We start from the raw sequence: 23,592 nt of genomic DNA, 5'->3' as shown, positions 1-23,592 counted from the left end.
AAGCGAAGCTCTTCTGGGAAAAATATATAACTGTCCCTTTCTAGGGTGATGGGTGAAGAGCACAAGCAGGATTTAATCCTGTTCCCACTGGAATGAAAGGAAACATGGATTGCCCATCCCCCAGAAAAATAAGCCAGACTATTAATATGCACTGGCTCTTCCCACAGCACTTTGCGCAAGAGCAGAGTCTGGAGCAGTGACCCCCCTCAGTCTTGCCAGATTTCTCACCTTCTCCCAGTGCTGCATATCCCCAGGCACCTGTGAGGAACTACTCATGGTCTCTGTTCAGCATTTGTGGATATCAGGCTAAAATAGATTGAGACAGGATCAAATCATACCCAACAATGAATCTAGATAGCTTCAGTCCGAGATCAGTGCCTTGTCACAAAAAGCAGCTTTCCCTTAGCTGCCCTTTCCTGCATTTTTACCCGACTTCCTCCTTTGCAATTAGTACAGTAAGTACCAGGTAGCTGGGAAGAGGGAGAAAAGGGACCTCATGAAACTTGTCCCCTCTCCTACTGGTTACTTGTGTTTGTCCAGGACAAAAGTGACAAAGCCAATGAAAGTACCAGCACTCAGGGAGGCTTTTCCTTTGCTTACCTCCTTCTGGGGACACATCTGGCTCCAAAGCAGCAGAAAATGCCTGTCTTCTCTAAAGGGGGGCAGCAAGCATCATATTGGCTGGATGCACTGTGCTGCTCCAGGGTGTGTGTGGGATGGAGGACTGGTACTCCTGATCCTGAGGCCAGACCTCCTTCCCCGTGGGATGTGTAGGAATCACACGGCTCTCATTAGAGAGGAGCAAAGTCTGACTTGCCTTTCTTTGACACATCGTCTGAGCTGTGTTGCTGTGTCCCTTTTCTGGTATAATCCCCTACAACACTTCAGATGACGTTTGGAGATACCCATATGTGAATATGACAATACACAGCAGTACTCTTCCCCCTCTCGTCTCCCTCCCCCCAGCAAAAGGCTGGCTATAGAAGCTGCGCAGTACTGATCTGGTCCTTATCAGATATTAACATGTACGTGTACTTGCAATGGGACAACAAAAATGACAAGGGAAAAAAAAAGGTATTCAGGTGGTGGTCTGAGGTTTTGCTTGCAGTAATTTTAAAAGCTTTGGAAAAATCTGTGCTTTAGCAAGTCAAAGGAAAATCAAAGCATGGATGTTCACTTACAGGCAGCGCAAGGGAGGCTTTAGTTTGGTGTCCTTGCCAGTAGGTGTTTTACTAGGGGAAAGGATTCGAGCATGTGTGTCTGGGTAGCCAAAGCTGTACATTTGAAAGCAAAAGGTGGTAACGGTTCTGCCACGCTACTGTTTCACTGGGCACCTCGCTTGCGCTTTGCAGGACTGACGCAGGAAAGGACTGAAGGTGCAGAGAGACAGTGTGAGTGCAGGTGATGGTCCCAAGAGGAAATGTAATTCTGGAGCATGAAACAGAGGGAGAAATATCAAGAGCAAATATCCAGCTGCAGGTCCTTTCCCCTTCTTTTTTCCAGCGTTTGCATGAACTGCAAAGCCAAGGGGGACTGTTAACAGCCTGGGCCTGTCCATTTGTCTCTCTCTCTACTTCTCCGTCCCTAACCCCCCTCCCTCTCCCCTCCCGCAGCTCCAGAGGGTGGAGGTGCGATTCGCTATGCCAGTTTTTTATTTCCAGCACGCTTGACAGGCTGGGCGAGGAAGGCGTTAATGTTTTCTGACAGGCCCCCTCTAATTGTTGGAGCTTTTCTTCTCTGCCTTTTCTGTGAAATTCTGACTCAGGCGAGCAGCATAACAAAATGCTCTGGCATTGAAATGTGCGCTTGCACTACACTGGGCTCGGGGAAACAGCATTATTCATGAAGATTTTCAGCTGTTTTTGTCTTTTAACTAACCTTTGAGTTTGATCAGAGGCTAGCCGGGCTCCCTTTCTCAAAAGGCGGTCTTGGCAACCCGACAATGGAGCCAAACTGTTTTCCCTGTTAAAGAGATAACTATGCCGTTGAGTTGGTACATGGGGGAAATTAATCTTCAGGCGCATACAAATGATAGCTTTACTTCGGTCTGCAATCGCCTGCATGGGATTATTAATAGGACGGGGGTAAGGAGCAGGAGAAATTCAGTCTGGGGCAGGGAACTTAAAATAAAACTAAAAAAAAAAAAAAAGAATCCCAACCCCAAACCCATCATCCCTTTTGATTGCATAAAGCCTGCGATTGATTCCTCACCACTTGCCTTTTGCAGCAGGAATTAGCCCTGCATTGTGCGGGCTGACACGCTAAAAGCGAGCTCGCTTGGGAGCAAGAAGTTGCTCTGCGCTGGGACGGACCGGGGTGGCGGCTGGAGGGGGGGACGACGCGGGACGGGGCGCTTCTCCCCGCTCCCCTTTCCAAGAGGCGAGGAGGGGGGAGACACAGACTCAGCCCCCCTTCACTTCAAGGCGAGCTAATCCCTGAATGCACTGAGTAATACGCGCTGCATTATGGAGCTGCGCTCAGCGGCGAGCTCAGGGCGTCCCCCTCGCCTTGGGCAGCTGCCCGCTCCCCTCGCGTGCTGCCGGGGCCCCCACCCGCGGCCGCGCCCGGGCCAGGGGGACGCGGAGGGGAGCGGAGCGGGGCGGAGGGGCGCGGAGGGGAGCGGAGCGGGGCGGGCGGCAGCTGCGGCGGGCGCACGCCGCCCCCGAGCCCGGCGGGCCCCCGCCGCGCCGCCGCCGCCGCCACCGGAATAAAGGCTGAGGCGTGACACGCGCGGGGGCAGCGCTGCCCGCTGCCTGCCCGGCCCCCGCAGCCCCCCCTTTGTGCCCCTGGGAGCCCGCACACAAAAGGCAGGACCTGCGCCGCGGGGAGGGGGGAGGAGGAAAAGGAGGGGGAACAAACAAACAAAAAAAATTTTTTAAATCCCCAAAAGAGTGGAAAAAAGTTTTTGAAAAAAGCGGGGGAAGCGCCCCACACTCCCCAAAACCCGGGCTGGGTGCGGGTCGGCGCACCTCTCCGAGGGGAAGGCGGGGCAGGAGCGGGGAGCGACTCTCCGGGGTACCCGCGCCTCTTGCCGGGTGCGGGGCCGGGGGTGCCTCCACCTCCCCCCTTACCTGAGCGCGGGGGTGGGACACGACACATGGACGGACACGACGACACACGACGAAGACACGCGGAGGCTCCGCAGGGCCGGCCCTAGTCCCACGCGCGGAAAAAAGTTTGGGCAGCGGAGGGGCCTGTGTGGAGGGGGCAGCGGCGGGAGCCTGGGGAGCGAGGGGAAAGCCCACGCCGCGGGGATGCTCCCCCCGCCCCGCCCCCCCCGTCTCCGCGAGCGCGGACCTCGCGGGCCGCCACGCACATCGTGGCGGGAGGGGTGGGTGGCGGGGGAAGTGCTGCCCACCTCCGTGGCCCAGCGCGGCCGCCGTGTTGGGTCTCGCCGTGCTTCCCCGTCGCTGCCCGAGGGTCTTGATTTGGGGGGGGGGGGGGGCGGGGGGGGAGAAAACTCGGGGCGAGACATTTGTTAACGGGCCGTTTTTCCAGCATTACGATAAATAAATACACAGGTAAATAAATGAATAAATCCGTGGCCCAGCAATCTCCATCTGCATATCCTGCCCCGTTTCTCTGCTCCCCGCCCCCCCATCCCTGAGTAGCTCTAAAACTTATACTGCGCCCAAAGAAGTCCCTGATTTATGGAGTTTACTAATGCTAACTGAATACTGTCTGTCAGGCAGCGCTGAAAGGCTCTCCGCACTAATACAAGAAAAGGCTTTGTGTTGCTAAGCGATTAGAGCAGATGTAATGAGATTTACCCCAATCCTGCTTTGCCCTTTCCCTATCTTCAGTAAAATTGTGTGTGTGTGTGTGTGTGTGTGTGTGTGTGTTTTCTTTCTTTCTTTCTGTCGGGAGGGGACTGAGGGGAAAAGGGAGGGAGGAGGTGGTGAATTTCTGAGCCTGCCTTATACATTGTAGCGAACAACAGCGTAACTTTGCCTTTAGTTTAATGAGTCTGGATATTTACTATTCAGAAGTGAGCAAAAAAGAACACCTGTCTACACAAGGAAGAGAAATTTCGCCTTTGTAACAGAATGAAACATTATCCTAATGTTATATTCATAGCTATAAATTACTCGCTACACTTTCTTTGCATACCTTATCTGCACACTTGCAAAAGTGGGTAAATAAAAAAGATGCTGTAAAGGGAGAGCGGACGGAGGCATATAACGGTTATTATTTTCATAACTAAACATTAGTTCCACGAGCGGTTAAAACAATGAGTGTTTGTGCTGAAGTAATGAGGGATTTCGTGACCCCAGCGTGTCCCGTCCCCATCCCCCCCAACCCCCCCGACTAAATCACATATTGATCATTTCAGGGCGTGGGGGGAGGAGGTGAAGGGAAAAATGGGTGTATGCTTTTAAAGCAATGCAGAAAGGACTAGACGTTGATATGCGCACGTATATATGTGCATGTGTGCGTATGCGTGTGTGCCTACACATATAGATATAGTTGCACATACACACTCACATAGAGAGAGAAAATTCCGGGGTGCCCCACCAAAGTTTTTCCCTCCTCTTTTTTAAAAATAGCGCATCCCTCGCAAGTCGGCGGCACATTTGTAGCTGAGGAGGCTAGATTTTTTTTAAACTCCGTCCAACACACTGGCTCTCCCCGGTCTTTGTTGGGAGGGTGGTTTTTTTTGGTGGGTTTTCTTTTTTTTTTTTTTTTTTTTGTAAGATGCATTTTGCGCTTTGCTTTCCGCTTGGCTTGGTGCACGCAAACTGAATCTGCAAGTGATGCAGGAGCCAGGCGAAAAGGAGAAGGCGAATTCTGGTCACGTCCTTGCTAACTGACAACAAGCAGGCTAGCCAAAAAAAAAAAAAAAAAAAAAAGCGGAGCGGGGGGGTGAGTCCAATCTCTTTTTGAGTCTTGGTAATTGGGTACTTTTACAGGCAGATCACGCTATTTGGGTAGAATAACAAGCTTAGAAAGGCCAGTGTCTCTAAGCTGCCACCCATTTCTACTACTTTATTTATTTATTTCATTTTATCTCCCTTCGCCTCTCGCTTCCCGTCTTCCCCCGGCGGTTTTATTTATCCACCCACTACCTTTGCAAAGGCTTTTTCGGTGGCGGCGGCCGTGCCTTCCCCCCTCCTCCCTTCCCCTCCGTGTTTTTCGGCCCCGCCGGGTCAGAGCCGCGGAGGACGGGGTCACACCGCCGAAATGCGGGATGGAGCGCCCTCTTTTTTAGGACTTACTTGGGCTTTTGGGGGGCGGGGGTGGGGTGGGGTGGGTGGGGAGGAATTCTTTAACGTGCAGTGATTTCAGGAAGGACAATGCAATCATTAATCATCCCCTCGCCTTTTGGTTTGGATACACATTTGCAACACAGAAGGGCAACAAAACAATGGTGATACCGCTAGATCTTTGCGTATTTATATAGAGATAGATAGAGATATATATGTTACATCCATCAGATACAAACACTTCATACGCAACTTAGCTCCGGCATAATATCATTAACATTTCGCCCTTACATTCATCGTTGTCAATGGCAGAAAGAAAAAAAAATTGCATGCGGTAGGCAGCCGATCATTTTAATTAAAAAAGTTTTATTACGAAACTAGTTTGTATAAAACAGGGTTATACAGGACCTTTGTAAGTTTGTAATAAAACAGTAAGAAAAGGCAGTGGCATAGGGATTTTTGTTTGTTTGTTTGTTTGTTTGTGTATTTTTTTTTTTCAAAAGGCAGCATATAAAAACAAATGGCTACCATTTTGCGTTTGGACAATAGCTGCATAAACTTTGTTCACTTTGAACATTGTTTAATAACATTATTAATACATTAACAAAGTTTCTATAAAGTAAGACACGTTGGTGCTAAAGTACATCTGGAGGAAATCCAAATCCTTTACAAAACCATGTACAAAAATGGCAGTTGTAAGGTAATGTCGACTACGAGTCTAAACATGAAGAGGTAATAAGCATTACATATTAAAAAAAGTATCAAGATATACACATTTTAAACCATTTGTACAAAACATCTATAAATCTCTCTCTCTCTTATGTACAAAAATAGCTTAATATATCCCCAAACTGGGTAGGATAGATACGAATAGATTTTCTTATAATAAAAAAATTCACCAAAAAAAAAAAAAAAAAGATTGGAAGCATTCTATGCTGGATATGAGAGGAAAAGCTCGGCGCGAGGGGAGGGAGAGGCGCGGGGAGGGGGGGAGACGGGGCTCCAGGGGCTGCTTGGAGTACAGCATAGCTTAATTTCCACATCTCCACAAACATCGGGGAACTAACGCTGTCCACGGAGTGATGAACGCCGGTCTCAGACGGGCCGCGGCGGCGCGGGGGGGGTGCCTTTCTGCCGGGGAGGAGGAGGAGGAGGAAGAGGTCCTCCGCAGGCTGGGGATGGCGGCGCCCTTCCCCGCGGCCCGGGGCGGGGGGATCCCCCGCGGGACACCCACTCCGCAGTCCGTGGCGGCGCGACGGAGCGCAAAGGCCGCCAGGGCTCCGGGGCCGGGGGCGGCCGCCCCGACCGCCCCCGCGGCGCGCAGCGCTGTGCCCGCCCGCCGGGAGACGTGCCCGCACCGCCCTCCGACGGCGGGGGGAGACGGAAACGCAACAGGTTCCTTTCCTTTTCTGGGTAGATTTTTGTCTGTCTTTCTCAGGGTGTGATATACTTTTGTGGGTTGATTTTTTTTTTTTTTGTCCCCTTTTGCAACTGTCCTGTAACAATAAAAGAGAGAGGAGATCAGAGCCGCGCCGGGACCAGCGCAGCGCCGGGCTGCTGCCCCTCGTAAGTACCAGGGGACGCGGGGCGCACGGTGCGGGGGCGCCCCGGTTGCGCGCCCCCCGCCCCGGCTGCGCGCCCTCCGCCCCGGCTGCGCGTACCCCGCCGCCCCGCGTGTCTCCCCCACCCCCGGCCTCCCCCGCCTCGCGGCGCACCGGCCCTCCGCCGGCGCCCACCCACCTGCCGCGGGGGCCGCCGGCGCTCAGAACCAGCTGGTGAAGTCGAGCAGCTCCTGCTCCTCGGGGCTGAGCGGGTCGTAGGAGCCCTCGTCGGAGGAGTAGGAGGAGACGGGGGAGCCCGCCATGGAGTTCATGTCGTGGGAGTAGCTGGGCGAGATGGTGGGCGAGAGGACGCCGGCCTGGAAGGCGGCGCTGACGGCGTCGTGCTCGTCGAGCAGCTGCTGCAGGCGCGGATGTACTCGACGGCGGAGCGGAGCGTCTCCACTTTGCTCATCTTCTTGTTGGCGGCGCCGTTGGGGACGTGCTCCCGCAGCGTGGCGAAGCCCAGGTTCACCAGCTTCACCCGGTTGCGCTCCCGCTCGTTGCGCCGCGCCACGGCCGCCGGCTGCTGCTGCGGGAGGCTGTACCCGAAGCCGCTGAAGTTGAGCCGCCTCTTGCAGCGCATCAGCTCCGGCGAGGCCGAGCGCTGCCGCTTGGCGGCCCGCGGGGCCGAGGGCTTGCCGCCCGGCGAGGGCTGCCCGCCCGCCGGGCTCAGCTGCGGCGGAGGCGCCCCCGGCGGCGGCCCCGGCGGGGCGGCGGCGGCGGCGGCGGCCACCGCCGCGGCGAAGAAGCAGGCCGGCTGCAGGAAGGGCGGCTGCCCGGCGCCGCTGGCCATCCTGGCGGGGCTACCGCTGGCCATGGGCGCGGGAGCGTCCTGCGAGGCGGCGGCGCCCGAGCGGCGGCCGGGCCCCGTCCCCCCACCACCAAAAAGAGAAAAAAAAAAAAAAGAAAAAAATGTAAAAAGAGGGCAAAACAAAAAAATTTGCGGCGGTCGCTTAAAAAAATGAGACAGGCGATGGAGGGCAGGGGGAGAGGGGCAGCGGCGCCCCACGGGAGCGGGCGGCGGAGCCGGGCGGGCGGCCGGGGATGGCGGGCGGCGGGGCTCTGCCCGCCCCCCTCCCTCTCGCCCTCCGTGCGGCGGCCGCGGGGAGGCTCGTGGCGCTCGCGTGTGCGCAGCCTGCTTTGCAAAGCCCCTTTTGCAAAAAAGTGGCTGGGGATTGTGTCTCTTATAAGGGGCGGACGGGGCTCGCCCCCCCCCCCCCTACACACACACACACACACACACACGCCCGCAGCCTCCCCCCGCCGCCCCCCCGCGCTCACACACACACACGCACACGCACGCTCTGCACCTTGCGCCTTCCACGCTCCCTGGCTTTGCCGCCAGCGGCCGCGGGACGCGGAGCGCCGCCGCCTTTTCAGCGCGGGGGTGGGGTGGGGGGGAGCCCCCCCCCCACGACACCCCCCCCGCACACACACACGCACCCCACCCCCCCCCCCCCCGCACACACACGCACCCCCCGCGGCCCCCGGCGCACACGCGCTGGCCGCCGCGCGGCCCCGCCTCCCCCCGCCCCCCTCCGCCGCCCCCCGGTGCCCGCTCCCCCGCCCCCGCCCCCGCCGCCCCCACCCCTCGCGGGTTTGTTGTTGCAAGTGCGTGCGCCCGGCGCGTGCCGCGCTCCCGGCCCTGAGCAAACACCCGCGCCGGGGCGCCGCGCGGGGCGGCGGCGGCGGCGGCGGCGGCGGCGGGCGCGGCCCGACGGGGCGGGCGGCGGCGCGCGTGGGCCGCCGCGGGGAGAGGGTCGGGGGGAGCCGTGGCTGCGGGAGTGGGGTGCAGGCGAAAGGGAAAGGGAGGGGGGAGCCCCGCACGGGGACGGGGGGGTGACCGAGCGCACTTTGCTGCCGTGTCCCCCCGCTCCCCGCCGAGGTGGGGTGCGCGGCGGGGCTCTGCCCCGGCGGGAGGACGGCGGCGGGGGGGCGGGGTGTGGCTCCCCGGAGGGGCCGGGGTGCAGGCAGGTGCGGGCAGCCCCGGGAGGTGCGGGGCATCCTCTGCCGCGGCTGCCGCCGGGGCGCTGACGGGCTGGGGGCGACCCTAGCGGCACCTGCCAGGGTTTGGAGGGGAGAGCTGCCGCGCGAGAAGGGCTGACGCGGAGGCGTCCCACGGCGTGGGCAGGCAGGACGGTGCATGCCCACGGGAGAAGGCGCCCTTGCCAGCGCTGCGACGCGGCGTGTGCGTGTGCTCAGGCAGCCGGGAAGGGGAACTTCTCCGTGTGCGGGAGCGCGACAGGGCGGTTTTGTCCTTGTCCCTGGGAAGCACCGGGATACCCGGTACCGCTTCCTTCGCTCACCCCGTGCTGCGAGCCTGAGTTCCGCGAGTGTCCCGGGAGCCGCTCCCTCCAGAGCAGCCGGAGCCGCGTGTGCTCGGCATCGCACACGCTCCGCGGCTGGCGTGATGGCTCTATTAGCTTGCGACGACGGCGGGTGAACCGGTGCGGGTGTTACACGGGGTGCGCTGCCTCGGGAGAAGTCACCCTGAGTTACCCCTTTGAAATGCCCAGTGCCAAGGGGCAAGCCTGTCTGGAGAGAAAGAGTGAAACCCCCTTGGGTGCACCCAAAGCGGGTGGCATCTGGAGGGTCTGAGTGCCACAGTACTGCCACCAGCACGGGGCGGGGTGGGGGGGGAGGAAGTTTGGCTCAGAGGGCAGCCCAAAGTCTGGGTGTGCTAAGCAGAGCAAGCAGATGTGGAGTCAGCTCTCCCTTTGCTGCCATACCCCATTTCCCAGGTCACGGTGTCCACTTGCTTGTCCCGGGGAACTCTCTGCGCCTCTGCTGCCTCCCGTGGTACCCTGCAAAGTGGGAGCAGGTGACCACCTTTCCAAGTGGGTGATGGCATTTGCTTGTAACTGGGGAGTCGGGATGAACCTGGCCCATGCAGGGGAAGTTGTCCCTGCTACCAGGTGAAGTCGCGCTTATGGCTCAGGGCCAAACGTGGAAAAGCAGCATGGAGGTGCCAGCGCTTGAGGCTGGCATGAGTTGGTGGTCACGCCAGCCCTTGGGGCTGCAGTGGCATGGGCAGCCTGGGAGACATGGCCAGGCTCAGCACTGGGGCATGCTGGTGGCCCTGCTCTTGGGCCGAGCAGCAGTGATGACCCCAGCACAGCCTTCTCTCCCTGCCCTCATGCCTTTCACATATCCACAGATCTATGTAAACCTTAACACATTTTCTGTCTTCAGCTCTGTCTCGTCTCCACCTCCTCTGCACCTCTCCACTCTGAAAACTCAGAGGTGCGTGCTCTCTAACCTCCTAAAAAACAGCAGAGCCATGGTATGGTGGTCTTGCCATGGGTGAGATTATGGCTCTAGGAAGTCCCTGGGAGGTGGCTTTCATCCCTGGCACTCACACCAGCCCTAAAGCATGGAAGAAGGGACCTGCACAGTCCCCTGTTCATGTTTCAGTGGAAATGAGTGCAAAAATAAACCCTGCTGTGCTGCTGACCTCAATTATGGCAACTGGAGCTGTAGAGATCACTTCTTCTCATCTGCCACTGCATCCCTGATCCTGCCTGGGCATGTGAGTTTAAACAGTGATAAGCAGCAATGTTGTATGGGCAGAACCTTAATGTGCATCTGCTAGCTAGTCTTGTAGTAATTTTTAATGTGGCAGATTTTAATGCACATGTATGATGAAAAAGGTGAAGTAGTTCTGTTTGGTCTAACCTCTGTCATACTTAGTTCAGGGCCCTCTTCACTGCTTACTGAGTTTCTTTAGCCTACTGTCTCATTGCATGTGAAATATATTAAATTATTTTACTCTCTCTTGGGCGGGACAGCGGACCTAAGCAGGATAAAACATTCATTTTTATTTTCTGTGTGAGGAGGTCTCCTTCTTCAGTTCCAAGTCTTCCGGGTGGTTTGTTCAACGTCCCTTGTCTGACATCAGAATTCTCTGCGCTGGAAATAGTTGTTGCATCATCAGCTCCACATTGTGATATTACAGGAGTGAAAGAACAGTAATGAACCAGCCCTGCAATTCACATCCCAGTGCTTTGGGAAGCACCAACAGAAGTATCAAAATAATTTCAGGCCTGTGAACTATATACATATTTAAACAGAGTAATTCTTCTGGAGCAGCCCCCTACCAGAACTGGCCTAGAAATGCCTGGCAGCAGGGAAATTCCTGCCCTTTTTCCCCAAAATGGCAGAATGAGGCCGGAGTTTCTGGATCCCTCCTTCTTGAGCCTCAGAGGGATCTTAAAAAGGGAAAAGGCACGAGTCCCAGAGGTCAACGAGTGTAACTCGCATGTAATTTTGCCTCGGTGGCTCTGTCCTCCGCTTGGCTCCCCCGGCCCCGGGGTCCGGGCGGGGGGTGTGAGGGGGAGGAGAGAGCCTTTTCCTCCCTTTGCCCAGCAGGTCCCTCGCCATCCACTGCCTCCGGGAAACAAACCCACCCCTTGCGTTGTCCAAGGTAATGCCATTCCTGCCAGCTCCCCTGCCTGGGCAGTGAGCCTGGGCAGAGTAAGGGGTCCGGGGCTGCCAGATTTATAGATAATAAATATTGTTTCAAGGTCCCCTGCCTCCGCCCACTCATACGCACAGTCCTGCACCTGCACTTTGAAATTCTTAATTCTAACATAATGATAAATAGCCCTTACCCTTTTCATTGGGCTTTTTCTTTTTTCTTCCCCCCCCCCCCCCCTTTTTTTCTCTCCCTCTCTTTTTTTTTTTAATCTCGAACTGTCATTATTTTATAGTGGCCTTTTTGTGCGCCTAAATCGTAGCCACACTCATGAGGTCTTTTGAAGTCCTTGCTTTTTTTTTTTTTAAACTTTGGTATGCCCTGGTGGTTTTTTTTTTGTTTTTTTTTTTTTTTTTTGGTTTTTTTTTTTTTGTTTTTTTTTACCACCCCTTTTTTTTAAAGGCCATTTACGTTATGATTAAATGCTGTCTTGGAAAAGCAGAACGAAAGTCGTTAATCTATATAGATCTTCAAAGAATCGATACATTCGGGACTTCTGTAGGATTTGTTACACTCCATTTTGTTACAGTAGGCAGCTCGTCTGGATTTGGGCACATGTGTTTCTCTCCCTCCCCTCGCCCTCCCCCTCCCCTTTCCAGCTTCCCCCCCAAGAGTGAAAATAAAGTAAAAGGTCTTTCATGGTAAACAAAACCAGCTTATTCTCCACATAGAACACATGAATAGCTGGAAAAAAAACTTACAATAAATGGTGCATTTTTTTCTCTGCTGGGTATAGCATTCAAGATCAGTCCAGTATTCAAGAAGCAGTCCATTTTTTGCTCAGCAAGAGAGTTTAGAAAAGAAGCGTGGGGTCTATTCAAGGATCTTTTCCCCCTTCACAATTGCTGGGCTTTATGAAACCTATCTTCCATGCCTTGTCAGAGTATTTCTGGGGACCAATTAGTGCTTTGTTGCAAGGCTTCTTTGCTGAATCTTTGAGCAGCAAGAAAAAGCTCTCTTGAGTCTCCCCTTATTTTGACTATTTCAGTCATTACTCAGTGTAATAATTAATATGACAACTGGACGCTGAAGTTTGTATAGAAACACCTCGGCTGCAGGAGAGAGCGTGCAGTGGGTGGTAACAAGCTACAGATCAGACCGAGAAGCCACACACACAAGGAAGGGGAAAAAAAAAAAGAGGAGAGGGAGAGAGAATAATGAATGAAAAGAAAGACAGAAAGAATAAAGATAAATAAATAGTTGGCGCAGCCTGAAGAAACATAGTACAGACTTGGAAGGAAAAAAAAAAAAGGCAATTAGGAAGGGGGAGGGATGACCCCAGAGAGGTAAACTTGTTTCAAAACAGTTTCTATATGAATATAATTTTCAAAACTTTGCTAGTTTCAGAAGGCAGGAAAGTGTTTTTTCCCTGACGGCTGTTCCTTCGGGTAAGTAATTTTCAAGGAGCATCTGCCTACGCTTTTGTATACGTGATAAACATCAACGTCTCCTCCCAAGCGTCCCTTTACAGAAAGAAGGACTTTGAGTATTAAACTGTGTTCGTAAGTAATTGTTGCCCGTCCTGCCCGTGGTGGAGGGAGGCCAGCTCTCGGGACGGCAAGTTGTACGAGTTTTCTTAGCCTTGTATCGTCTACAAGGGGAATAAAGCCTGCGACCCAATGAAGAATTAAAAATGACGTTTGACCAGGGACACTGCTGAATTCTTCTCGAAAGGCGTCTTGGGATGAACACTCATCCCTTTGCAGACATTTCTCGGGCTGCCAATTAGGGCATAATAAATAATTAGAGGTTTTAAGCATATTAGATACAGCTCATGCTAATGAGCTACATCAGGTCTTGTGCTAACCTGAAGTGACAGTTTGCATATAGGGCTGCGAAAAAAAAAAGAAAAGAAAAAAAAGAAACAGGAGCAGCGGCCGTCGCCCCCCCCGCCCCGCCCGGCCCCAGCCCCGGCCCCGGCCCCGGCCCCGGCCCCGGCCCCGGCCCCGGCCCGCTCGCCCCTCCGCCGCTCCCGCGGGTCCCTCCGGGCGCTGCCGCCCGCCGGTACCGGGGTGCGCGGCGCCCCCGGCCCCCCGCGCCCGCTGAGCGGGGCTCTTCGCCCGCCGGCCCCGCCGGGTGGCCCCATTGTGCGGCCACGCGTCCCGCGTCCATCACAGCCCCGGGGGATAAATCACCCTGCCCCCTCCCCCCCCCCCCGCCTCTCCTCATCGCCACTTTTTTGGAGAGCTAAATTTTGGAGGCTGCGGGGAGTGTTTCTCCCGGCGCCTCCGCGGTGGCTGTCCCTCGGCGGGAGGGGGGTTTGGGTGATGCCTGCCGCAGCCTGGGGGGCAGAGCCCCCCCTCCCCGGGGGCAGGCGGCGGGGACAGCCGGGGGTCCCCCGCCCCCGCTCCCGGGCTCGGCGGCCGCTGCCGTGAAGACACAGTGCCACCTCCCGGCTCCGGGGGGAAGAGGACGGGGAAACTAGTCTAGGGAGGGGATGGGGTGAGGCCAAAGAGCATTTGGCAGCGGGCTGCAGGAGATGTCGGGGAGCCCGGCTCTGCAAGGAGCGGGGGATGTGGCTGGGCGGTTTTGCAACCACGATGTAGACCGGGGTGTTGAGGAAATGCAGCCTGGCTGGCGCATGATGGACAGCTGCAGCACCCTGAGACCTCTGGTAAATGTATGCACATTGATGAGGAAGACTCCCCCCCCCCCGCCAGACACACACACAAACCCCCTGAGATACTTACTGAATCCTCATTTGGAAGATTTTCAGGAGCGTCTGGTTTTACTAGAAAAGCCTCTCTCCATTGCTCACTGTTCCCTAAAATCGACTGGGACATCCTGAAGCAGCAGGGCAGGCAGGGGGCTGCAGGCCACGGATAGTCCCAGTGCCCTTGCACAGGAAGGGACATCCCTGCCCAAACCAGAAAACCAGCATCTACAGGGAAGCCGCCGCTCTGCAAACACTGGCTAAAGGCAGAGGCGGGAAAAAGCAGTCTGAAAAACAGCCAAAGTCCGTGGCCCTTTGAACTTGGATGATGCCAGCCAGGGGAAGCAGCCAACTTTCAGTGCAAAGAGCCCTCTTAGTTGTGGCTGAGCAGCACAGCCGGGAATGGATGCGTGTGGCACACATGTGCCTCAAGAAGCTGTGTGTTTCCATGGGCAAAAAGGTACTTTTAGATGGAGGCAATGTGGGACATCGGTGCATATCTGCATATGATTGAAAGGAGTGGGGTTGTACAGTGCTGCAGCAAGAGGCCACAGCAGGACTAGTGGACCCAAAGCTCAGGTGCTCACCCAGCATACGGGGAGCCAGACACATGGGGCAACTTGAAACCCAAGAAGGAAATGCCAGTTAGAAATGTCACTGCAGAGGGATGAACCCGTACGCTGAACTAGTACTTCAAAGGGGACAGGAAAGCTCAGGCAGTTTGGACTCTGAAATGGTCCAAGGTAACCAGTACTGATGCAATTGTGTGTCCATACTGTAATGGCACTGGACACATGCACGTGCACGCACACGCATGCAAAAACACACACACCCCCCACCCCCCAACTTTGCTCCAGAACAACAGAATTAGGGAATTCCTCCTGGCGAGAAGGAGCTTTGCTTCCCCCGGCCATTGCCTCTTGCTAGCCGGCAGCCTCTGACAGTCCAGCCTGATTAAGCAGTGAACTGGTGGCAGTACACTGGTGATTATGTAGCAATAAGAGTAAGAGATAGTTTGCAATATAAATACAAAAAGCAGGGGATAGGAGGAGTCAAAATAGATAATCATGAGGATTTGGCATGAGCGGTGTTTTGCGTACCCAATATTTCACTTTGCCTTGCCATTACTGTCAGGGTTGAGTAAACAGAGGGTGTAATACATAAGAAAAGGGATGGAAGAAAGGGAAAGAAGACTAAATGCATGTAAAAGCCGTGGAGAAGGAAGAAAGGTTGATCAAAGACTAATGAAAAGAGAAGGAAAAAAGAAAGGAAAAGGAAGACACAAACAAATGACAGAAGAAAATAGTTTGTGACTTTGGATGCTACAGTTATTTTCTCCAGCCTTAGGCCATGCATTTAAGTTTTTTAAAATCTAGTTGAAAAATATGCCAGGTAGTGAGGCATGGTGTGTGGGGCAAGTAAATAAGACCAGTTGCTAGAGGTTGTCCTGCCCTGCACAGGGACTACTATAACCAGTGTCATCACCATCCTCATGTTACTGCTTTTTTTTTTTTTCAAGGTGGCTTTCAATGTTCCCTATCATGGATAGGACTGTACCTGCTGCTGCACAAACGCAGGACACAAAATACTGCCTCCTGGAGTGAACTTACTGGCTGAGCAGTTAAAAAATAGTAGTTTTTATACTGCTGGCAATTATCAAGGTTAACTTCCCTTTCTCCTACTGCCCCATCTCTCCTTGCCCCAATCCCCTGCCACGGTGCCAGCAGGGCCCAGTGTGTTATGTGTGTATCACATTTGGCTGCCTACGTTGACCTGCCAGCCCATACCACAGGCTTGCTTGTCACTTTAGAAAGTAACTTTCTACCCCTGCGTGCAGCTGCAGGATGCACAAAAAAGCAGCTCTTCTGAAAAAGGTATGTATTCACCCCCAAAGTGCTGAATTACTTCAGGTGCACATTATTCAGTAATTTCAGTAATTTCAGTGGGCTGAATTCTGACTCCACAGTCATGAGGTTCAACATGTATTTGGACTGAGATCCCTGAAAGTGGCTCCGTGTGGTTTCCCTACTATGATGCTGATCAGATGTAGCAGCTACTGGATTTTGTAATTACCAATAACTCACGGTAAGTCTTTGTTACTGTTCACCAATCTGAGTTTGCACCTGTGCATGCAGTAGAGTTTCCTTCAGGGCTAAAATAACTAGAAAGAGATGGTTTCTCTATTCCGCAGAACTTATCTTCATCACAAAAATATAGCAAGATTACCTGCCTTGACATAGCTTGTCTTGGTATAGATATTCATCTTGGTATATATATTCATCTTTCCAAATAACAAGATAGATACAGAAGACTGTTTCTTTTTTATTTTTTTTTCACCTGCTCTCCGGTATTGGGCTACAGCTTTCCATTATTTCCTCACTGCCTTTGGTGACTCTTTCTAAACCAAATCTGGGCTTTTTTATATCAATCATTTACCAACCTTGCCTGAAATCATTCATGCACCCCCACATTCCCCTTGTAGCTCTCCACGACTGACAGAATCACAGAATCACAGAATGGTAGGGGTTGGAAGGGACCTCTGGACATCATCTCGTCCAACCCCCCTGCTTGAGCAGGCACACCCAGAGCAGGGGGCACAGGAACGCATCCAGGCGGGTTTTGAATGTCTCCAGAGAAGGAGACTCCACAACCTCCCTGGGCAGCCTCTTCCACTGCTCTGTCACCCTCACTGGAAAGAAGTTTTTTCTCATACTGAGGTGGAACTTCCTGTGTTCCAACTTGTGCCCATCGCCCCTTGTCCTGTCATTGGGCACTATTGAAAAGAGTCCAGTCCCATCCTTTTGACACCCACCCTTTAGATATTTATAGGTATTTATTAGATCCCCCCTCAGTCTTCTCTTCTCCAGGCTGAACAAACCCAGGTCTCTCAGCCTTTCCTCATAAGGGAGAAGCTCCAGTCCCCTGATCATGTTGGTAGCTCTCCAGTGGGCTTGCTTGAGCAGTTCCCTGTCCTACTTGAACTGGGGTGGCCAAAACTGGACGCAGTACTCCAGATGTGATCTCACTAGGGCAGAATAGAGGGGGAACACTGTATACAATCACACATACAACTTCCACAGGTTTTCTGCATCTTCCTGTCCTCAAGCTCTGACCTGCTCTTCCCTGCTCCTTTTTTTTCCTTTGCCTTCTTCCCTTTCTCCATGTCCAGACTCATATCCCACGGTGAGGTTCATGTAGATAACTCCTGTCTCATGCTTCCTTTACACCAGGTCTCTCTCCAATGTCTGGTGTGTGGAGTGATGTCTCCTGCTCTGTGACCACTTGTATGCAGCTGAAAAGGTCCTACTAAAGGACAAATCTCTCAGCTGCTGTGCTGTGTCACAGACTTTCCTGGCTCGTGCCTGGCATCCAAAAAGCAGATCTTGGAGAATGTCTGATCTCTGCTCATGTGGAGCAAGCCCCCATGGGAAACACACCTGAGGCTGAACACGCACGCAGTGGTGGGAATGGACGAGAGGGAGGCTGAACCGAAGACGATGTGCTGACGTGCAAAAGTGAAAACAGAGGCTGATGTTGATCAGGAGGGGGAAGGCTGTTAATTAAAAGCATGCTGCCTGTCCATGTTGGGTGCAGAGAGAAACAATATTCTGGAGAGCCACTATGTGCCGGGGTGAGACTCACAGGGGCCAGCTGGCGTGGAGTGGCTTGTCCATGTGCCAGGGGTGGGTGGGGGGGGCGTGTAGGGAGAACGCCCCCTTGGCACGGTGTCCGGGGGAGGGAGATGGGGGGGGGGGAAGGGGATGGCTTTGCCTCACTTACTCCACTTTAAATACATTTGCACAGAGCTCTGCCCACTGTAGTAGGGTCAGAAGGCTTCACCTGCAGCGCCAAAGGGGCCTCCCTGAGTGGGCATCACTGCCTCTGCAACATGGACTCACAGCACTGCAAAATGAATGGTGACCCTTTCCAGGTAAGCGATGGGGTCTGTGCTCCCATTTTTGGCGGGGCGGGGGAGGGGTGGGAGGGCTGTGGCTGTCTCCCTCCTGCCCCGCCATGCTTGCAATTTTTTTTCCCTGCTCTCTGAGAGGCAGTGTGACCCAAGATGGGAGGAAAAAAGTGCCTGTCTCAATGCTTTGCAGTGCCTGGTTGACACTGTTCTGCCTTTTGGCAGCTAGTGTACTTGTCTGTTGCTAATTGTGATCACAAACTGTAGTGAGAATGAAAATGAACATTGCAACAGTATCCTTGTGTATATGGCAAATAGAAGAAGCAGAGAAGACCAGCAGCTAATTAGAGGTCTTAAACCTGTGTGATGAAAAGTTGTCTTCTTCTGTTAAAGGAAAGCAGCTAAAGTTATATGCTTTTCTGGTGGAGCTATTTGTCAAATATCATTACTCTGGCATCTTCTTTTTTTAATGTTTACTGATTTATTTTGAACCCTTTGCTTTTAAAAATACAGGAAAGTCCTGAAGCCCATATCTGTTGGTTACAGGCACTAGTTACTGCAGGGGCAAGCGATGTAACTTGAGGCCAGCATGGTTAATTATGAGGACCACATTCTGCATGTATGTGTCCTATGCAATGCTGCTGAAGCCAGAGACAAGCTGGGGAAGATGTGGGAAAAATAAAAAGGGCTTCAGTTTCTACAAGTTATTTTAAGAGCAGAGCAGCCAAGGAAGCCTGCTTTCCTACTGCTTTGTGTGTGAGAATGAACTCCCACAATGATTCTCCAGGGTCTCACCTGGCTACTTTTTCAAGTTGTGCAATTGCTTGGTTCCAATGAGATCTGTGGGAGCTGAGCATCTAAACGCCTTAAGAAGTCTGACTTGGACACTAGCTCCGTCTTCAGAAATAACTTAGGAATCATGTTTCCTTTGAAATATATATTTTTTTCTGAATTTTCCCTACTATTCTGTACATCCAGTAAGTCTGGAATTTGCGACACAGAGGTGACATTTTTCTCTCACTGACACTGCAGTCCAAACTCCCCCTGAAAGCACTCTGAAGTGCTTTATCTAATCTGCTCAGAAATGGAGTAGAAGGATGACAGGTCTGTGTTACTGATCTCCAATACTGCCACGCATCAGGAAGGCAATATCAATCTCTGTGCCAAGTGGTTATTTTATCCCTCACATGCCATATAGGCAATATTTCAATGTCAATGAAGCAGTTTGTTCAACTCTTAATTGTAAACACAGTCATAACAGTAGAACTACCCCAAGATGCAATTGCTATCTATATAACAGGTTGAAAAACAAGAAATTAGCATTAGAATTAATAATGGATGAACTGTGATTAACAGTTAAAACTCTGCATAGGTACTACAAAAAGCTCAGCAATAAATGTGCCTGTGTGTACGTTGATATGTATTACCTCCAGTGTATATGCTGTTGTATATTGTCTGCAGTGTGGAATGATGCATATTGCCTCTGTACATATTGGTAAGAACTGGGTACCAGGAAAACAATGATTTTACTCTTCTTTCCCCTTGCAATGCAAGCTGTCAGCTCTGTGGACAGACTCAGGCATGAACTAACGTTTGTACAAAGACCTTCCAGTGAACTGAGTGCACATGTAGATGCAAGAAGTTACGCAAGTATCACTCTGTTTGCAGGCCTAGTGCCTACTCCTTATTGCAATGTGTCTTACTTTTAAGCACCAGCATAAACCAATTTACAGGAGTGGGAAAATGAGTGAGGGCAGATTGAAAGTTGCTGAACACAAAGCATCAAGGGTAGTGATGAATGAGAATCTACCTGAGTTGGAAAGACAGTTTTTAAGGCATTTTTGGGTAATCTCACAGTATAAAAAGATCAATTAACATCAGAATTACCTTGCAAGACTCAAATCATGCATTATGTCCCCTGCTGATGTCCAAACCACAAATTCTTCCTTTGTCACACAGATTTAGGTCAACCTGCCATAGAAGTTGGTCCACATGGCATGCTTTGGCAAGGGTATTTTAAATACCCTTTAAAATGCATGGCTTTTAAAACAGTTCCAGTGCAGACCGTGAAAACCAAATTCTCGGTCCATCGGACAGACACTGGTGTGGCACAGTTCTGTCCTTAAGATCAGTTTTGGTTGTGGTAGGGGAAAACAGAAGGGCAATGCAACGCATGGACAGTAGGCAGGTGATGGTCTTGGTTACACTAACTATCAGAAAATTTCCAGAATACTGACATTTGTTTTGCTTTTTGACAGACTCCTGTCATTGTTTTTCCTCGTACTTGCTTCAGGTGTAAATGGGTTTCATTAGCCAGCTGCCACATCACTCCTGAGTGCTTTTCCTCTTGGTCCCTGCCATGTGAGAGCTGGGCTGGCTCCCTGGCTGGGTAAGGACCCAGGAGACACAGGGATGCTGTGAGAAGTGTCACAGTTGAACAGGTGACAAACTTCCCCCTGGTGCGTAAAACCAGTATTTCTACCACAGTTCCCACTAGAGGTTCCTTATAAAGGTGGAAAACATTTGGATAGCCTTTCCGACCTCTGAAAATAAAGCCAGATAGAAAAATCTGTTGCTAGTCTCTGGCAATGAATTATCATGTTAGCAGCAGCCTCGGAGACAGCCTGAAGAACCAGCAATTATTTACTTTACAGAAGAAGGCAGTTCCTTATAACACTGCCTCAGAAACTGTAGTCCCACCAAGAGCTTTATGGCTTCAGGGCAGCTGGATTTGATTATCTATTTGTCTGCTACAAAGACTGTCTTTTCTAAGGACAATATTTGGGAACTGAGACTCTTCATACCCTGATTTATATGTTAAATTAAGCAACAGCTATGATGAGGACAGGCTCTGACTGAAGATACAGATCTTCATAAAGAAAAATTGAATGGATACCTTGAGTCAAGTTTTGGCCCAGGACTTGTTACATCAGTATCCATCTGCACTGCAGATGTCTGGTGTAAGGTTTGAAATACCAACCAAGGGCAATTCGCCCAAGGCCAGTAGACGTTAAAACAAAAAGACAAAACAACCCAACAAATAAGGCATTGATGTGACTTCCAAAAGTTTGTGTATCACATTCACTCTGACATCAGAAAAATTAAGCTATTCTGGAAATCTCAGCAGGCACTTACCTGCCATATCAATTACTTAGCTTGTTTTGAAACTCTGGCCCCACTCCAGGACTCAGTTTCCTGTTTCTGAAGTGGTGGAATAAATCTTTCCTACTTATCAGGGGTTTTGTAGAAAGAAGTACATGTATTGAGACATACTAAGACATTCTGGTAATAAGAACCATCAGAATAGTTAAAATAAACATTCTCCTTGCTCGGGAATACTGGAAATTGCCTTTTGGAATTTGCAGAGCAGAAAATCAGTAAGAGAAAGGGAACAAACATAAATGAAAACATATCTTGCTCTAACTGAGTCTTTACTCACTGTGGGATTTAGGGAAGATCGAAATGTTCGCTGCAACATTTTTTCCCCTTTTCTTTTGTTCCTTATTGTTGTTACTTTATTTTTAAAACATCGTTCATCTCCCTCTTGTGAATACTACCTCTCCTGGAGCTACCTAGAAGGTACAAGCCCAACTAAAGGGAAACATAGATCATGGCCTGCATCTCTGCACAGAGTTCATCTGCATTGCTCTGCTCAATCCTGAGCGCTAATGAAAAGAGAGCCTGAGGGAAGGTCTTTGCACTGTAGCTGAAACCAAAGTGCAGTAATATTTCCAGTCATCCCTGAGCTTGATACACTTGAGAGGTGAAGCAAGACAGAGATGATATTAGGCTATTTTCATGCCCTTTTGACTACCTCAGTCCCACATGGGGCCTAGTTTGAGAGAAGGGATTTACGTCTGTACCATCATAAATCAGAGCAGCCCCAGAGCTGCTCTACTTCTGGCAGCAACAGATTCCCTTGATTCCCACTTAAAGCAACTTTATACCCTCTTTACATTGATGATGCCATGCAAAAGGGAAATGGAGCAAAGCAAAACTGACTCCTAGGGTGAGTGCACATTTTTTTTGTTCGTTTGCTTTCTTTTCTTTCAGGAATCTATGTACATTGAAGAGTCCTCAAATAAAAATGGTGTGATCTCTTTGATATTCTCTTTGAAAGAAGAAGTTGGGGCATTGGCTAAAGTTCTGCGCACATTTGAGGTAAATATTTTCCTTCAGGAGACCTGTCCAGGTCTCTACATTTTTGCATTTTGGCAACATTTGCTCAGGGTATTTGTGGTCACGTTTGTAATTCCATTTCATTGCCATAAAGGGGGAAACCAGAGTGTATTTCTTTTCTGGGGTTAAAAGTCCTGGTTTTCCCATTTAAGAAGGAGATATTCCACTGTAACTGCTTGAGTAAGTGGTAGAAGTGAATTGGGCCATAACCTGAGATTGATGTCTGAGTATGTATATGTGTATATATGCATGTATGTGTGTATATATATTTTATATGTATATGTGTGTGCATATATAGATATGTGTATGTGTGTAGAAAGGCAAATATAACCTGCATGTGAGCTGTGTGACTCGCAGTGCACATGTTGCATGCAGTATTTCTACTGGGTGCAGCCACCATCCTCTTAGCCCTTATTTACCTCAGTAAATCTGATATAAATAAGCTCACCATGTCCCATTTTAGGTACTTCTACAGAGAAGGTTGGTACCTACAAAACAGCATAAAAACGGCAGCATTTTGCACTTTGTTCACTCCAAATGAACTCAGCAGCTTGTGCTGACTGATTTGGAAAACTTTTGGAGAAACAAGGAGCCGTTTACCTTTCAGGACATTGTGTGCCTATTTATTCTTCCAAAAATATTTCCCAGATGTCATGGATGCTGTTTAAAAAGCACGAAATCCTTGAAATTCAGGATGGCTACATTGCAACACACACAGCTGTGTACTCTGCGCTCCCAAGCAAATACACTCTGTTATATTGGTTTTGTGTTTTTTTTTAAGAACATCATCATGTAATAGTTGTGCCTGAAAGCAGCTTTTTCTATAGAACACTGTAAAAGTTGTGGCCTGCATACTTTCCATTCATAAACTGAATTGGCTAGGGAATGAAAGGTTTGTGTGGTATTAGTACAAATGAAAAATAGTTATGAGTTAAAGGACATATTTGATTCATTAAGATGAAAGGAAATTCATACCAACAGCAGCAGAGCTAGTCTAAATCTCTGAATTGACCACTCTAATACAGTCCTGCGAAATGTCTGTATGTCAGCAGTGTCCATACCTGTAGGTGAACTAAGGAGGCCAGTTGATATTGTCTTGTTAAATTCATTGCTGTCTACTAACCAATTTGCTATCAGCCTTAAAGGAAAAACTGCAGGGGAGCTAGTATAGGAAGGACAAAGATAGCTGCTGCTTGCACATGACTCTTCTTGCTCCAAAACAGGTACCTAAACTAGACTGGCTGAATCGTGGTTCAGGGGATGGGCTCAGCTAAAGATGTCTGCACTGCGGTGGTTTCCCTTTGCAATGAGGCCAATTCTTTCTGTGCAAACTTGCAGCCTCTCCCATCACCAAGGCTTGACAAGAGAGCGGGCATTGGAGCTCTTACGCCAGTTTTGCATGCTCTTGGCAGTGTAGTAGGCCTGCAGGGAAGGGATTTAATGGTACAAGCCTGACCTGCAGCTTCAGCTCCTCAGGGCTTTCATTAATGAATTCATGAGTGCTGGGATGTGTAAACCAGATCAGCCCTTGGCCTGTTCTAACTCAGTGCAAACAACCTCGCCCTGTGTACAGC

At 51.1% G+C, this 23,592-nt stretch overlaps 2 protein-coding genes and 2 long non-coding RNA genes across 4 annotated transcripts in view; 2 read left to right on the top strand and 2 right to left on the bottom strand.

The window, feature by feature from the left end:
* Window positions 1-5,549: 5,549 nt before the first annotated feature.
* ASCL1 (achaete-scute family bHLH transcription factor 1) lies at window positions 5,550-8,044 on the bottom strand. The gene is given in 3 exon segments (XM_075074997.1): window positions 5,550-6,700; window positions 6,945-7,172; window positions 7,175-8,044. Coding segments are annotated over 2 exon segments (654 nt in total). The 5' UTR covers window positions 7,623-8,044; the 3' UTR covers window positions 5,550-6,700; window positions 6,945-6,966.
* A 2,559-nt stretch (window positions 8,045-10,603) lies between these two features.
* Window positions 10,604-14,198, bottom strand: LOC142048280 (uncharacterized). Its single transcript, XR_012657443.1, has 2 exons — window positions 13,970-14,198; window positions 10,604-10,714 (listed from the first exon to the last, which is right to left on the bottom strand). It is a non-coding gene; the product is annotated as an uncharacterized LOC142048280 (long non-coding RNA).
* Window positions 14,199-14,262: 64 nt separating this feature from the next.
* On the top strand, window positions 14,263-16,182 carry LOC142048287 (uncharacterized). The gene is made up of 3 exons (XR_012657444.1): window positions 14,263-14,392; window positions 15,452-15,806; window positions 15,899-16,182. It is a non-coding gene; the product is annotated as an uncharacterized LOC142048287 (long non-coding RNA).
* Window positions 16,183-17,234: 1,052 nt separating this feature from the next.
* Window positions 17,235-23,592, top strand: part of PAH (phenylalanine hydroxylase) — a 41,940-nt gene continuing 35,582 nt past the window's right edge. The window contains exons 1-3 of the mRNA XM_075074985.1: window positions 17,235-17,563; window positions 17,737-17,863; window positions 21,893-22,000. Of these exons, the coding sequence (XP_074931086.1) occupies window positions 17,514-17,563; window positions 17,737-17,863; window positions 21,893-22,000 (285 nt within the window). The 5' untranslated portion in view covers window positions 17,235-17,513. The remainder of the gene's footprint in view (window positions 17,564-17,736; window positions 17,864-21,892; window positions 22,001-23,592) is intronic.

This window comes from Phalacrocorax aristotelis, chromosome 1, assembly GCF_949628215.1.
Source record: "Phalacrocorax aristotelis chromosome 1, bGulAri2.1, whole genome shotgun sequence".
Lineage (NCBI taxonomy): Eukaryota > Metazoa > Chordata > Aves > Suliformes > Phalacrocoracidae > Phalacrocorax > Phalacrocorax aristotelis.
Note: the sequence above shows the minus strand (reverse complement) of the source record. Positions and strands in the feature narration are given on the sequence as shown.